This window comes from Ambystoma mexicanum, chromosome 12 (assembly GCF_040938575.1).
Source record: "Ambystoma mexicanum isolate Mex_15411 chromosome 12, UKY_AmexF1_1, whole genome shotgun sequence".
NCBI classification, from domain to species: domain Eukaryota; kingdom Metazoa; phylum Chordata; class Amphibia; order Caudata; family Ambystomatidae; genus Ambystoma; species Ambystoma mexicanum.
In genome coordinates this window covers 276,570,770-276,584,529 of record NC_090936.1, presented here as the reverse complement: position 1 = coordinate 276,584,529, position 13,760 = coordinate 276,570,770, and the positions used below count along the sequence as shown (strand labels likewise).

The following is a 13,760-nucleotide window of genomic DNA, read 5'->3' as shown; positions in this document are numbered from 1 at the left end:
TGGGGGAGCGCGGCAGAGACCCGGTGATGTTACATCTATAAAGCGAGGGACCTGCAAGTAGTCATCTCACCAGGCCCAAAACATCTAAGATCTCGTGCCTAATATCGGAAGGCCAAATCAGACATTTGGTACAGCCGCACCCCCAGCACCGGACTGCGGCCTAGCCCAGAACAGAGCGCTATCTAAGGACGGCCTAAGCATAAACTAATCGACACATGTACTCTGAATTCACGGGCGTTCACTGCCCCTCCACCCCAGCCTGAGGCAACAGTGCAAAAACAAATCTGTGACCCGTGAACCGTGCCGCAGGCCAGAGGCCCCCCCGCCTTCTAGTGACCAGAACACTCGGCGTGCATACAGCTGAACCCTTCAGGCGCATCGCACGTCACCCTCCTGGCATCCCGCCGTCCATATTCATCTCAAGGATGGGGAAAAATGATAGGTCACAGAGGAAACTAAACTTTGAAGGCTGCGCCTACGCCAAAACAACCGCCTCAAACAGCAGACCACAATCACCCGATCAAGAACAGCCCCATGAAGTCGGAGAGCCACAAGAACTTGATATTAGAGAAATCCTGCTGGACCTCAAGGCTGGAATAGGAGGACTAGGGAGAAAACTAGACTCCCTTTCTTCCAAAGTCGACCAACTCCAGCATAGACTAGACAAGCACGCCGACAGACTAGATACCGTTGAACCGAGGGTCTCCGACCTTGATGACGTTACATCGACCTTAACTACCAGAGTATCTTTATTGGAGGCGCAAGTGAAGGCGGTGAGTGCCAAGAACGAAGATCTAGAAGGACGCTCCCCGCGAAATAACCTAAGGATTGTCGGCATTAGGGAACATCAGCCCACCCAAAGAATGGAAGAATACATAAAGAAGATCTGCACGGACTTGTTCGGGACAGAGATCCTATCGAAGCTCTTCGTGGTCGAGCGGGCCCATAGAGTTATTATTAAGCAGTATTATTAGATTTTTTGTATGCTTATGTTAAAACCTTAAAATAAAGATTAAAAAAAAAAAAAAAAAAAAACAGACAGGGCACATGCACGGCAGCAGCAGCCTCAAGGTGGGATCGATGATGGCTCGGGGCCATCAACATCAGAGGGTTAGGCATCGACCGGAGGGCAGGAGGACCCTGGATTGGGAGTATCTTCCGTGTGGCAGCGGTTGGGCCAGCAAATAGATGAGGACCGGTGGCGGGCGGAAGAGGCACGGCTCACTATGGTCAGGGTGGAGAACTCCATGCGCAGGGCGCTGAGGCGGGCTGAGTGCCTCAAGGAAATTTGCAGGGAGTTGGAGGTGGACATGGAGTTATCCCTGCGAGACCTCAGGGCCCGGGAACAGGCCCGCCTCCAGGACGTTGAACAGGAGTTCGATGATGCCCTGGCCCGGGAAATCAACAAGTGAGCCGTAGGACTTGCCAGCCGACATTGTATATAGTTCATTAGTGTTAGGTTTCCTTTCCATTTTTCCTTCATTTGGGGTGCATGGACTATGCCCCACCTTTTTGTATATAGTTATTTGTTAGGTAGGGTATTTTGTAGGTTTCCTTTGGATTGTTGGGCTCATGGACGTTGGATTTTTACTTTGTATATAGCTCTGCACTGGATTTGACTTAATTGATTTTTTTTACCCATGGAGAAATGGTTTTCTTTTTTGTTTACCTTTGGATTTGGTTTGATGGACGAACGCTTTGGAGTCTTTTTCATTTGGATTTCTTTGGATTCTGCATTCATATATTTTTCATTCATTTTGGACAAGCAACCTTTTGTTTATTATTTCTTTTATTGTGTGATTTTCTTTCATTCCCTTGCTTTTGTATTTAATACATTTTGGTTTCATACTTCATTTATGTGGTATTCTCTCATTGGTTTCATGCATGTCACGATGTGGGTTTTCTCATTCACTTGCACCCATTGTGTGTGTGTGTGACGGACATGTACTGATGTGCATACTTGTCATTTGGGATCTATCATGACATGGGGATTTCAATGTGGGGTGGATGGAATGCTTGGTGGGGTGTTTGGACTGGGGTAGCCTGGGGTGGTATTTGGGTGGCCATAAGGGCCATGCGTGTGGATCATGATGACGTGTTGGGGGGGACATGAGTCGGGGCCTGCTGGTAGGTGCCCATCAATGGTGGGTGGGTGAGTGGGTGGGGGGACATGAGTCGGGGCCTGCTGGCAGGTGCCCGTCAATGGTGGGTGGATGGGGGTGCAGGGGGACATGAGTCGGGGCCTGCTGGCAGATGCCCGTCAATGGTGGGTGGGTGAGTGGGTGGGGGGACATGAGTCGGGGCCTGCTGCCAGGTGCCCGTCAGTGGTGGGTGGGTGAGTGGGTGGGGGGACATGAGTCAGGGCCTGATGGCAGGTGCCCGTCAATGGTTGGGTTGGGAGTGCAGGGGGACATGAGTCAGGGCCTGTTGGCAGGTGCCCATCAATGGTGGGTGGGTGAGTGGGTGGGGGGGGACATGAGTCAGGGCCTGCTGGCAGGTGCCCGTCAATGGTGGATGGGTGGCTGGGGGTGCAGGGGAACATGAGTCGGGGCTTGCTGGCAGGTGCCTGTCAATGGTGGGTGGGTGGGGGTGCAGGGGGACATGAGTCGGGGCCTGCTGGCAGGTGCCCGTCAATGGTGGGTGGGTGGATGGGGGTGCACGAGGACATGAGTCGGGGCCTGCTGGCAGGTGCGCGTCAATGGTCGGTGGGTGAGTGGGTGGGGGACAGGAGTCGGGGCTCACAAGTGTGCTCACAAGTGCATGGTGCCATGTGGGCTGCCTGCAGGGCATGGTGAGGGTTGTAGGGTAGTCCACTGTGGTGTGGGCTGCCTGCAGGGCATGGGGAGGGGGGAAACCGCACACCTGGGAGGTCCCATGATGCCAAATCGCGGGAGAATCTCCCCACATACCCACCAAATACACGTACCCTGCTCTCGCATGGAGTATCGCGTGTGAAACTTCCCTCGCAGCCCCGAAATACACGTACCCCTCTCGCGCTAGCGAAATCGCATTTGAAACTCCCCGCGCACCCCCGAAATACACATACCCCACTCGCACAAGGCCTATTGCGTGTGAAACTCCCTGCGTACCACACAAATACACGTAACCCGCTCGCACAGGCCCCATCATGTGTGAAACTTCACGCGCACCCACGAAATTCACGTAGGCTGCCCATCCACCCTCCCCATGCCCCACAGGCTGCCCATCCACACTGGCCATGCCCCACAGGCAGCCCACACCACAGGGGGGACTTTTTCCACACAATTTACCTGGTGCGAGAGGGGTACGTGTATTCTGAGGGGTGCGCAGGGAGTTTGACATGGGATTTCGCTAGTGCAAGAGAGGGGTATGTGTATTCTGAGGGGTGCACAGGGAGTTTTACAAACGATTGGGGTACGTGTATTCTGAGGGATGCGCGGGGAGTTTTACATGCGATTTCGCTATTGCGAGAGGGGTATGTGTATTCTGAGGGGTGCATGGGGAGTTTTGCACGCGATTTTGTTCGCGAGAGAGTGGTACGTGTATTCCGAGGGGTGCGCGGGGAGTTTAACATGCGATTTCGCTAGCGCGAGAGGGGTACGTGTATTCTGAGGGGTGCGGGGGGAGTTTTACACACGATTTCGTAGTTGGGGGCTGTATGCTGGTCCACTGGCCTTTGCACCATGTACTGGATTTGTGCACTGTTCATGGCTGCGCCACTCTGCGCCACAGCTGGTTATGGATGTTAAAACCATGAATACGCTGTGTGCCACTTGTGCGCTGATTTCTATGAATTACCCCTACTAGCTCTAACTAAGGGTGTGACAATGGAACACACATGTGCTAATTCTCTATCCTGATCGGAAGCCCTAGGCATAGCCACACTGCCACTCCATTATGCTGTGGGTCTAGTCTCTGGGGATCCCACCACGGTCTGTACCAGAATGTTTACCACATGAATATAAATCAGGGATTTTCCCAGGCAAAAAAATATGAACAAAATTGGGTAAAAACCGGATGAAAGGCTTACCCCAGAAGTTACACATGTGTGGGCAATCCTCATGTTTTTGCTGCTACCATTTCTGCATTACACGCAGTGCCAGTGTTCACAACCGTTCACCATTTGTGAGGCCCAATATGGCCAATCATATGGTGACATTGCACATATTGGGCCATTTTTTATCACTGCCTTTAACGGTGGTCAACCAGATCCTCCATGGGTTTTCCTGCTGTTCCTGGTAATTTGTATCATCTAATTCATCTCTCTGACGAAGCTCGTTAATGGGCTGGACATAAAGCATCAGTCTTACTCTCTGCCTCAGGTACGAAGCAACCAAAAAAGGGCAATTTCACAGCAGTGTAGCATATTACGCGTGTGTGCGTGTGTGCGTGTGTGTGTGTGTGTGTGTGTGTGCGTGTAACGCCACACATCTCCAATGCTATTGCTCCGAATTTGTGACGAAAATCGCTAAGTAGATGTTTTTATTATTTGAAATAACGTATGATTGAGTGTGCAGTATACCATTCATTACATTTGCAAAAGGATAACCATAGCGTATTGTGATATTTTTTCAAACACATGTGCAGTAAAATGACATTCTTGCTTTTAGGATGATAAAATACATTTTGTGATTGTTCAATTGGATTCTTGGTTTATGGTTTTTCTCAAAACGTACCTTTGATGTTTGTTAATTCCTTCAGTTGGACATTTTCTGATTTAGGCGTTTTGTTTTCTTCTTCTTTCGATGGGGGCATTTCTTCTTGACATTTTATCCTTGAGGCATGTCCCTGTTTTACCAGACTCCTGGGCAGGAACAAGAATGGTATTGCTGCAAGTAAGCTGACGGCCGCAGACAGCAGAAAGCCAAGCCACCACGCACCAACCCAGCGAGTATCTTCTGGAGTTATTGTTACACTTTCTGGAACAAAGATAATTAACAATACAATTCAGTTTGTTGATACAATGCATTGTCTTGTTTGCCTTCATTATGAAAGGAAACATTATGTAACATACGATCTGTATTTTGAATTAAAACATAATGAAGCGTCTCATTACGAGTTTAGAGGTAATTGCACAGTTTTTTTGGGGAATTATGCCAAACTTGACTACTTTTACCACCACTCTCTCTGGTGGAATTACTACCACCTTTCGAGTATTGATATGGTAGTGTTAGTCCCCAATTGTGGAGTCCATATGACACAGTTTCTAACTTTGCTCCTGGTAATTCTGTTCGGCGTTCAAGTGTCGATAAATTCTCCATGCCGGAGTTAAACTCGGAATGTGGCAAACATTTGAATAATTCAGTTCATGCCAGAACATGGTGGTAACGTAATTACTGCCACTATTTACCACACTGGCAAACTTGGGACAGCTCCCTATGTCTAACTATTTGTCATCTTGCATTTTCAAAAATATGTAGAAACCAGATACTAATATGTTCAATTAAAAAAAAAGCTTCTATTTTACAAGGTTGTGCATATAGCAATATTATCCAGACTAGTCTGCAGTGAAACTTTGATTCAAATGCAAATTGTTCGATGCAGCTGTTTATTTCTGTGATTTCATTTCTTGGTAAGGAGATTGATCAGGTGGTGATTTTTTAAATTCCAACATCGAAAGGCAGATTACTACAATGTATTGGGCATTTTTCGACAAGCTCTACCAGTCTGACTACCTACTGCTATTTCTATAGAGTATAGGCTACAATGCAAAATCTTATTCTATGGTTTTCAAAGAACAAGTCGTGAAGGAGGAGACAGAAAAGGTGAGGGGGAAGAACCTGAAAGTATATTTCTAATTTGCAATAAGAAGAACTGCTTGTAGAATATTATATAGAAAGCTGTGGGTTGAGTAGCAATCACAATAGGTACAAAAGTAGACTACCAGTGGAAATGATACTACTGTCGTAAATCCGTAATTGCGTTGAATTCAAGTTTATTGATCAGCATAAGCAATGCTAATACAATCACAACTTGAAAAAAAGAGTACATTTAATTAAGTTACTCCGTGAAATGGTCCATCAGAATACATACATTATGATATCCATCTCACATTAAAACTATATTTATATTTATTATTGTATATTAGTTAAACACATTTCAATCTTGCCTATAAAATACACAATCCAGAATTTTAATTAATTAAAAAAAAAACAAGTCACAGAAACAGATTAAAATTCATATTCAATACACCAAAATACACATACAAAATAAAATAAAAAAATAATTTCAGGTCAATTGACAATATTCATACAATATCAGACTTAAAATATATTATAGCATTTTCCCTAAAAGAAAGGCAGGTTAAGACAGTCAATTTTAAGGTTTTCCAGAACTATGTTCTGTTAATTTAAGACCATTAATAGATCGAGTAAACACAATTATTCTTGAGGTGGAGTTATCACTCAAACACCTTAACCACAGATGTTCACTGTCAACTGACCCAAGATCATAAACATATAGACCAAAATGTAGAATATGATATGCAACCAGTTTTGGACAATAAATAATCAAATGCTTCATGGTCTGCAAGTGCTATTAGAATACTGTTTACCTGAACGTCTTGCTAACATTTCCATTGCAGGGCGCCAGTTCCATCTAAAGCACATGAAGTACCTTTGAACCCGGGAACACAGAAACAACTTTAAATAAGAGTCCATCTCACCCATGCGTTTGTGTTCATGCCTTAAATGCTTTAGCAATTCATACCCATGAAAAGTATCAACTGTAGAGCACCAATCCTGATAATACAGCATATTTTTAACTCTTCCTGGGCTACCCCTCTATTCCATACAAGTCAAACCTAAGTTTGTTAGTATTGCTTCACAGTACTCAGAAAAGGAATGAAACACTCTTACACTTCTCGAATTGACAAATTTTCCTTACTCCTCATACATTGTGTCGGGAAGTGGGTTAATGATCTTAGAGTAAAATTTAAGATATCTCCAAAGCCCTCTAGCTTTCGTAGAATTCAGTCCAATTTCATACCGAGTTGTTGAAGAGGGACAGGATTCGAGATACCTAACACCATATGCCAAATAATACTTTCCAATGTGCCCAGTAGATCCAAAACCCATGTCTGCAAGACTTCTATGGCATATAAATGTGTGGAATTACTTTTCCCAGATAATACTTTACTAGGGGAAGAAGAGAATATTTACAAAATGTACATTCAATAAATGTAATCTCCAATACTAAGGCATCTACTTTATACCTTTAGGGGGAGGTAATGTTACTCTTGCCCAGCTTACTAATCAATAGAAAACCAAGGCATACAAAGTTATCAACCGCCTCCAAAGGGTGTTCATTCAAACTTTTTACCAGCGGTTAAGTGCAAAACCTTGGCTTTGCTGGGATTCATTTTTCAAAAGTTTGCCTCAGTAAAATCTAAAAAGCACACAATGAGGTGCTTGAGACCAAGCAGAGTACAATCAATTAAAATAAAAACATCTGCCTAAATGAGCCAAGTCGGTCTACAAGTGTCCAATTTAGGAGACACAAACGATGCAGACTCCAGGTATTCATGACCATCAGAGACTAAAAAGCCAGGGGGACAAAGTGCACTCCTGCCTTAGTCCAGACTTTGTATTTTTTTTTAGTCAAAAGACCCCCCTGATTGAGCCACACATGACCTTTTGAATGTTTGTGATGTGCAACAATAAGGCTCAGAAACTTATTTAGCTTCGACCACAAATGTAACCGACTAACCAAATCAACAGCTGCGGTTACGTTGATAGCTGCCAAAAAGTATTCTCTCGTTTTGTTTAGAACACCTAAGCTCTTGAAAATATCTAATTATAAAACTATTTAAGCTAGTACTGGGTCACTTTCTAAAACCTGTTTGTGATTTTGTAATCCTACTCGCTGCCAGGGCCCCAGAATCAAGATGCTTCAGGAGAATAGCCGCAAACACCCTGCTGTCTGTGTCCATGATTGAGATTGATGAAAACTCCTTGGTTCCAAGCACGGGCCCTTTTTAAAAATTGGTATAATATCAAAGGTGCACTAGGAAAGAGGGAAGCATCTCTTTTTAATTATATCATTATATAATACTGTTAGTATGGTAGCCCAGGAATAGGGGTCAGCTTTAAATAGTCTGTTAGAGAGACAATTATGTCAGTGGGACCCTTGAGTTGCTTATTCTACTTGAGACCCTATTCACTTCCTCCTGATATACTAATATATCCGCTGTAGTTACACCCATAAAAAACAGATCTTCCTCCCCTGAAGTAATCAATGCATCACAAGCATACAATGATTCTATTCAGTGCCGCCCGGTCAGCTTTGGCTACCACATTTAGTTGTAATTCAGCCTGGGATCCCCATTGTGAGTTTACCAGTCACCGAAAATTCTGAATATTATCATTTCTCAAAGAAGAGAGCATTGCCTATGCATCCTACTGCAAAAGGCATGAATGCTGATTCTTCACCCCGTTCTCATGTGTTAATCGCAGGATTGTAATCATATAATAGTGTTCTTTCATCCGTATTGACTGTTTTTTGACATTTCTAATAGCTTTCTTCAGATCTTTTTTCCGCTACACCACATCAGCATCAAACACATGATAGTGTTTACCTTACATTTACTCAAAGTTGTTTTAAAAATAATTCCAAAACAAAATGTATAATTTAGTGAACAACTTTTTGCAGGCTTTAAATGAATTCAAGATAACAAGATTGCTTGCAAAAAAAGACTTCATAATTACTTGGAAGAACAACTTTTTAATTACTTGAAGCACATTACTTCATGAAGTAAGCAACAAATTACATTTTCTATGATATTAAGTAATCATGCATGAACTTTATAAAATATGGGCAATGGAAGCAATTTGACTTATAGCCCCTGAAGAAGCACACGCTGCAGAGATACTATAGTCTGCACAGTGTGAAGAGAACCCTAATTGGCATACGTATTATACATTCAGGCAAAGACAGAGGATGAGAAGTGAACCCTAAAAACCATAAAGGGCATGAATTGAAAATTGCAGGGTCTATATTAGATTAAAGACTTTATAATTTGTCGATTAACTAGGATTTAGTGCTTTTGACATCTGTTTGAAACATGTTACATTGAAGACCTTATAATCTGTGTATTAACCAAGACTGGGTGCTGTTGTCCTCCTTAAATAGAATCATTTGAATATCAAACTGTATATATATATTGAGAGGAGAGAAATTTAAATGTATGTTTCAGTTATAATAGCTTAACATATTATTGTAGAGTTTAGGGGTCTGATTCACAAAGTGTTTTTCTATGGGATTGTGCCATTATAAAACGCTTCCGTGAATTAGGCCAATGGTGTTAATTGTGTGATTAACCAAACATTCGGTTTCAAAATGTTTTGTTTCTATAATATAACATTCATATTCTTACTTTGTAGTCTTGGGGGTCTGATTCATAGATGTTTTTGTTTGCACTGTGCAAAGTGACTTTTAACTGGTGCAAAGTGACTTAAGGCCAGTGAAAAGTCACTTTGCACAGTGCAAAATATTCCATGAATCAGGCACTTAATGTGATAAGCAAAGCGCATCCGTGGGCAGACTCTTTAAACTTCACTTGGTTGTAGAAATGGTAGTCCTATCTAAGTTCCCATATATAAGCCATATCTAGCTGTTACGCTCACCTGACTCCCACGGAGGCGCAGGCCTGGTTTGGAGTGCTGTTGCCTCTTCTATGGTGAAGCGCAGGACTCGGAAGATGGACAGGACCGGACCCTCAAATCTGGCTTGTCTGACTCGCAGAAATATCCTTCTGTGTGTGAAAAGGGAGTATTAACAATCTGCGGGATAAGGTGTAAGCCTCCCACTCCCATCTCACCCTCCACGAAACCCTTCTGCGATTCCCCGTGAAGTCTCACCTTAGGGTCTGAAAGGACGAGCTCTCCATCCTGCTTCTGATGCAGGGGCGTGTTGTAATCCAGTTACTTCACTGGATCATGGATTGTAGAGAGTTCAAGTTTGCTTGACCTTCCTGGTAAAGTACTGTGAGAATTCTGTTTATGAGTATGAGCCCGAAATAATAATTGTCCGTTGTCTCTATTTCAGGTGCAGAACAAAGATTCCGAGATGAGCAATGGAACCGATGAAGGAAACTCAGGTGAGTTGTTTGATGAGAGGTTCCTTTAGTGTCCTTGCCTTAATGCACTAATGCTTGTGTCTTTTTTCCCCATAGGGGCCGGGGTTCGGAAATGCGGAGATATGGCACCAACCCGAAGTGAGAGGTGCAGTTCCAGTAGGTATCAGGTAAGTCTTTAATGAGCGTTCAGGTAATGTCTTAGCATTCGCTCACTAACGCTGATGTCTCTTTTTTCCCCTTAGGGGCCGGGGTCCGGAAATGCCAGGATGCGGCACCGACCCGAAATGAAGTGGGAATGACCCAACAGGTAAGTCTTATGATGGCAAATTAAGGTTTTCTTATTCTCTTCCCTAGCTCACCTTAGTTCTTGTCTTTTTCTCCCTAGGTGCTGAAATGTGGCTGCGGATCCAGATGGTCGCTGATGAACATGGGGGCGCCTAGTAAAGGTGAGTGGAATGCGGCGCTGCAGCGATCGATGTGATGTGCTTTTAAAATGAATGTCTTCCTTTTCAGGATCGTCGGCGAAATGTCTCCGGAATGCAGATTTAGCAGGTAAGGCCTCTTCTTTCTCCCATTCTCTTCTCTTCTCCCTTTGCAGGTGTTCCAGGATGCTGGCGGGCGTGGCAGAAGTCAGGATGCAGGAGCTGACACGGTGAGCGTCCAGCTGCTAGATGCAGAACAACGCGAATCGTGAGTTGCTTCTTGGGCGTGGCTTAAATAGCCTTCGAAGTAGTTCCAGGTATGTATCCTTCCTCTCAGGTATGTATTCTTCCTCCGGCCACACCCGTGTGGTTAAGTAATCCCCAAAGATAAAGTAGTCCCATGCAGGCCTATAGATGGCCTGGATGTTGCAGCATGGTCTGCATCAGGTGAGTTTACACCAAGCACCTTTAAACACAAAGTCATCTTTTATGAGCCTGGCGCCTATGGCGCCAGGACTGTTATCCAATATGAGCCTGGCGCCAAAGGCGCCAGGACTGTGTCCAAAGGGCCCCTACTTGGGGCTGCTGAGACTTCCCTCGGGGACATGATTTCTGCCTCTGGGGTAGCTGGGCCTGGTCTGGCTCCTTGGAGGTAGGCATCATGACAGTACCCCCTCCCAAGGCCCCTCCCAAGGTTGTTCTCTCTGGGGGTTTTGGCTTGTTTGGTAATTTTCGGTGGAATTTTTGTATTAATCGCGGCGTGTGTACATGGTCGCTTGGTTCCCAAGATCTCTCCTGAGGTCCATACCCCTTCCAATCAACTAGATAGAAGAGTTTTGACTTTAACACCTTGGAATCCAATATGTCTTTAACTTGAAATTCTAAGTCCCCATCAATCTGAATTGGTTCTGGTGGTTTGATCAGTCTGGTTCCTGGTTGCACCGGTTTCAACAGTGAGGCATGAAAAACGGGATGAATTTGCATGTTCGCTGGTAGTTCGAGTTTAAAGGCCACGGGGTTGATTATAGCTTTGATGGGATAGGGTCCTATGTATCTGGGGTTGAAAGTCCGCGGTCCTTTGAGAGGTAAATGTCTAGTTGCTAGCCACACCTGGTCCCCTATTTGGTACGGAGGTGCTTCACTTCGATGTAAATCAGCATTTTCTTTTTACTTTCTCTTGGCTTGCTGAAGATGAGTCGTAGCTTCTTTGAAAGCTCGGGTTATCGTGGAATGCAAATGATCTATCGCAGGCATTTCCAGGTTTTGAGGAGGGTCCAGGTCTGAGGTTCGAGGATGATGACCATACAAGGTGTAAAAAGGGGTTTGTCCTGTTCCAGAATGTACAGAATTGTTATATGCATATTCTGCGATCCAAAGAATGTCTTTCCAATTGCATTCAGATTGGTGCAACATACACCGAAGATATTGTTCAAGGGTTTGGTTAGTTGTCTCGGTTTGGCCATCGGTTTGGGGATGGTGACTGGTGGATAGTCGTACATCAATTTGCGCCAGTTGACAAAACTTTTCCTCCAAAAATGGGAAATAAGCTGGCTTCCTCGATCTGAGACTAATATGGATGGAAAACCATGCATAAGAACTATGTTCTCCAGAAATTCCTTGGCCAAGATGGAGGCTGAGGGTAACTCTTTTAAACGGATAAAATGGGCCATTTTGGAGAAGAGATCCACAATCACCAAGATAGTGTTGTATCCATAGCAAGGAGGCAGGTCGGTAATAAAGTCCATCGACAAGGTGTGCCAAGGTGCCGGGGGAATATCCAAAGGTTGTAGAAGACCGGCTGGTCTTTTCTTCTGACCTTTATTTTGGGCACAAACTCCGCAAGACATCACAAAAGATTTGATGTCTTTTCTCCAGGATGGCCACCAGAATTGTCGTTTGATCTTTTCCTCAGTTTTAGCGATACCTGGATGTCCTTCCATTAATGTATCATGATAATGGACAATAACGAGTTCTTGCAGTTCTTTGTTAGGCAGAAATAATCGCCCCTGGAAGTACGGTAAATCGTTATTAACTGAAAAGTGTGACCCCTTTTGGCTCCATTTTTGTAAGGCTGTGGAGTCTAATAGTTGTTTAACTCGAGTTTGAACGTCCTCAATAGTTTGTAAAGCGGTCAAACCCAAAATTCTCTGTTCAGGTATAATCGGTACAGGTTCTAAGCTCAAATTTGTTTCTTCCATCCCAATCGGGATAAAGCGTCCGCTTTGCCATTCTTGCAACCAGGGCGATATGTGATTACAAAATCAAATTCCGCAAAGAATGAAGCCCATCGGAGTTGACGTGATGATTGGGCTTTGGCCGTCTTTAAATATTGCACATTTCTGTGATCTGTAATCACCGTGATGGTGTGTCTTGCGCCGAGGAGGTAATGACGCCAAGCTTTGAAGGCGGACTTAATAGCTCGTAACTCCTTGTCGGTGATTGCGTAATTAATTTCAGGAGCCGAGAATTTTCTGGACCAAAAGGCTACAGGGTGTAGTTGGTTAGTTATTGGATCCCTTTGAGACATGACAGCTCCCATGGCTAAGCTGGATGCGTCGGTTTCAACAATGTAAGGGAGATCTGGGCCTGGATGCTTCAACACAGGTGCGGAAGTGCATTTAGTCTTTAGGTCTTGAAAGGCCTGTTCTGCCTCATGAGTCCATTCGAAGCGTTTATTCTTCCGTAAGAGAGCTGGGATGGGTTGGACCACTCGAGAAAATTCCGGGATGAATCTTCGATAAAAATTGGCAAAACCAAGCATGCTCTGAACCCCCTTCACAGAGCTAGGAGATGGCCATTTGAGGATGGCGTCCACCTTTCGCGAGTCCATTCGGACTCCTTTAGGTGTCAGGATGAATCCGAGAAACTCGACTTCTGTGGTATGAAAAACGCATTTTTCGAGTTTTGCAAACAGTTTGTGCTGGCGCAATTTTTCAAGAACTGCCCTGACATGTTTTCTGTGATCGGATTCCAAAGAGGAGTACACCAGGATGTCGTCGATATATACGATGACACAAACATCGCTAAGTTCCCGAAGAACATCATTCATAAAGTATTGAAAGGCGGCAGGTGCGTTGCACTATCCGAAGGGCATCACCTAATATTCAAAGAGCCCATATTTGGTGCGGAATGCAGTCTTCCATTTGTCGCCTTCTTTTATATGCACCAGGTGATAAGCTCCCCGGAGATCTAACTTGGTGTACATACAAGCATCTTTTACCTGGTCGAGAAGTTCAGGGATCAGAGGCAGAGGATAACGATTCTTAATCGTTATTTGATTTAGG

At 44.4% G+C, this 13,760-nt stretch overlaps 1 protein-coding gene across 1 annotated transcript in view; it reads right to left on the bottom strand.

Moving 5' to 3' along the window:
* Window positions 1-13,760, bottom strand: part of LOC138513506 (solute carrier organic anion transporter family member 1C1-like) — a 503,198-nt gene that overhangs the window by 200,464 nt on the left and 288,974 nt on the right. The window contains exon 8 of the mRNA XM_069628421.1: window positions 4,656-4,898. Coding sequence (XP_069484522.1) covers window positions 4,656-4,898 — 243 coding nt within the window. The remainder of the gene's footprint in view (window positions 1-4,655; window positions 4,899-13,760) is intronic.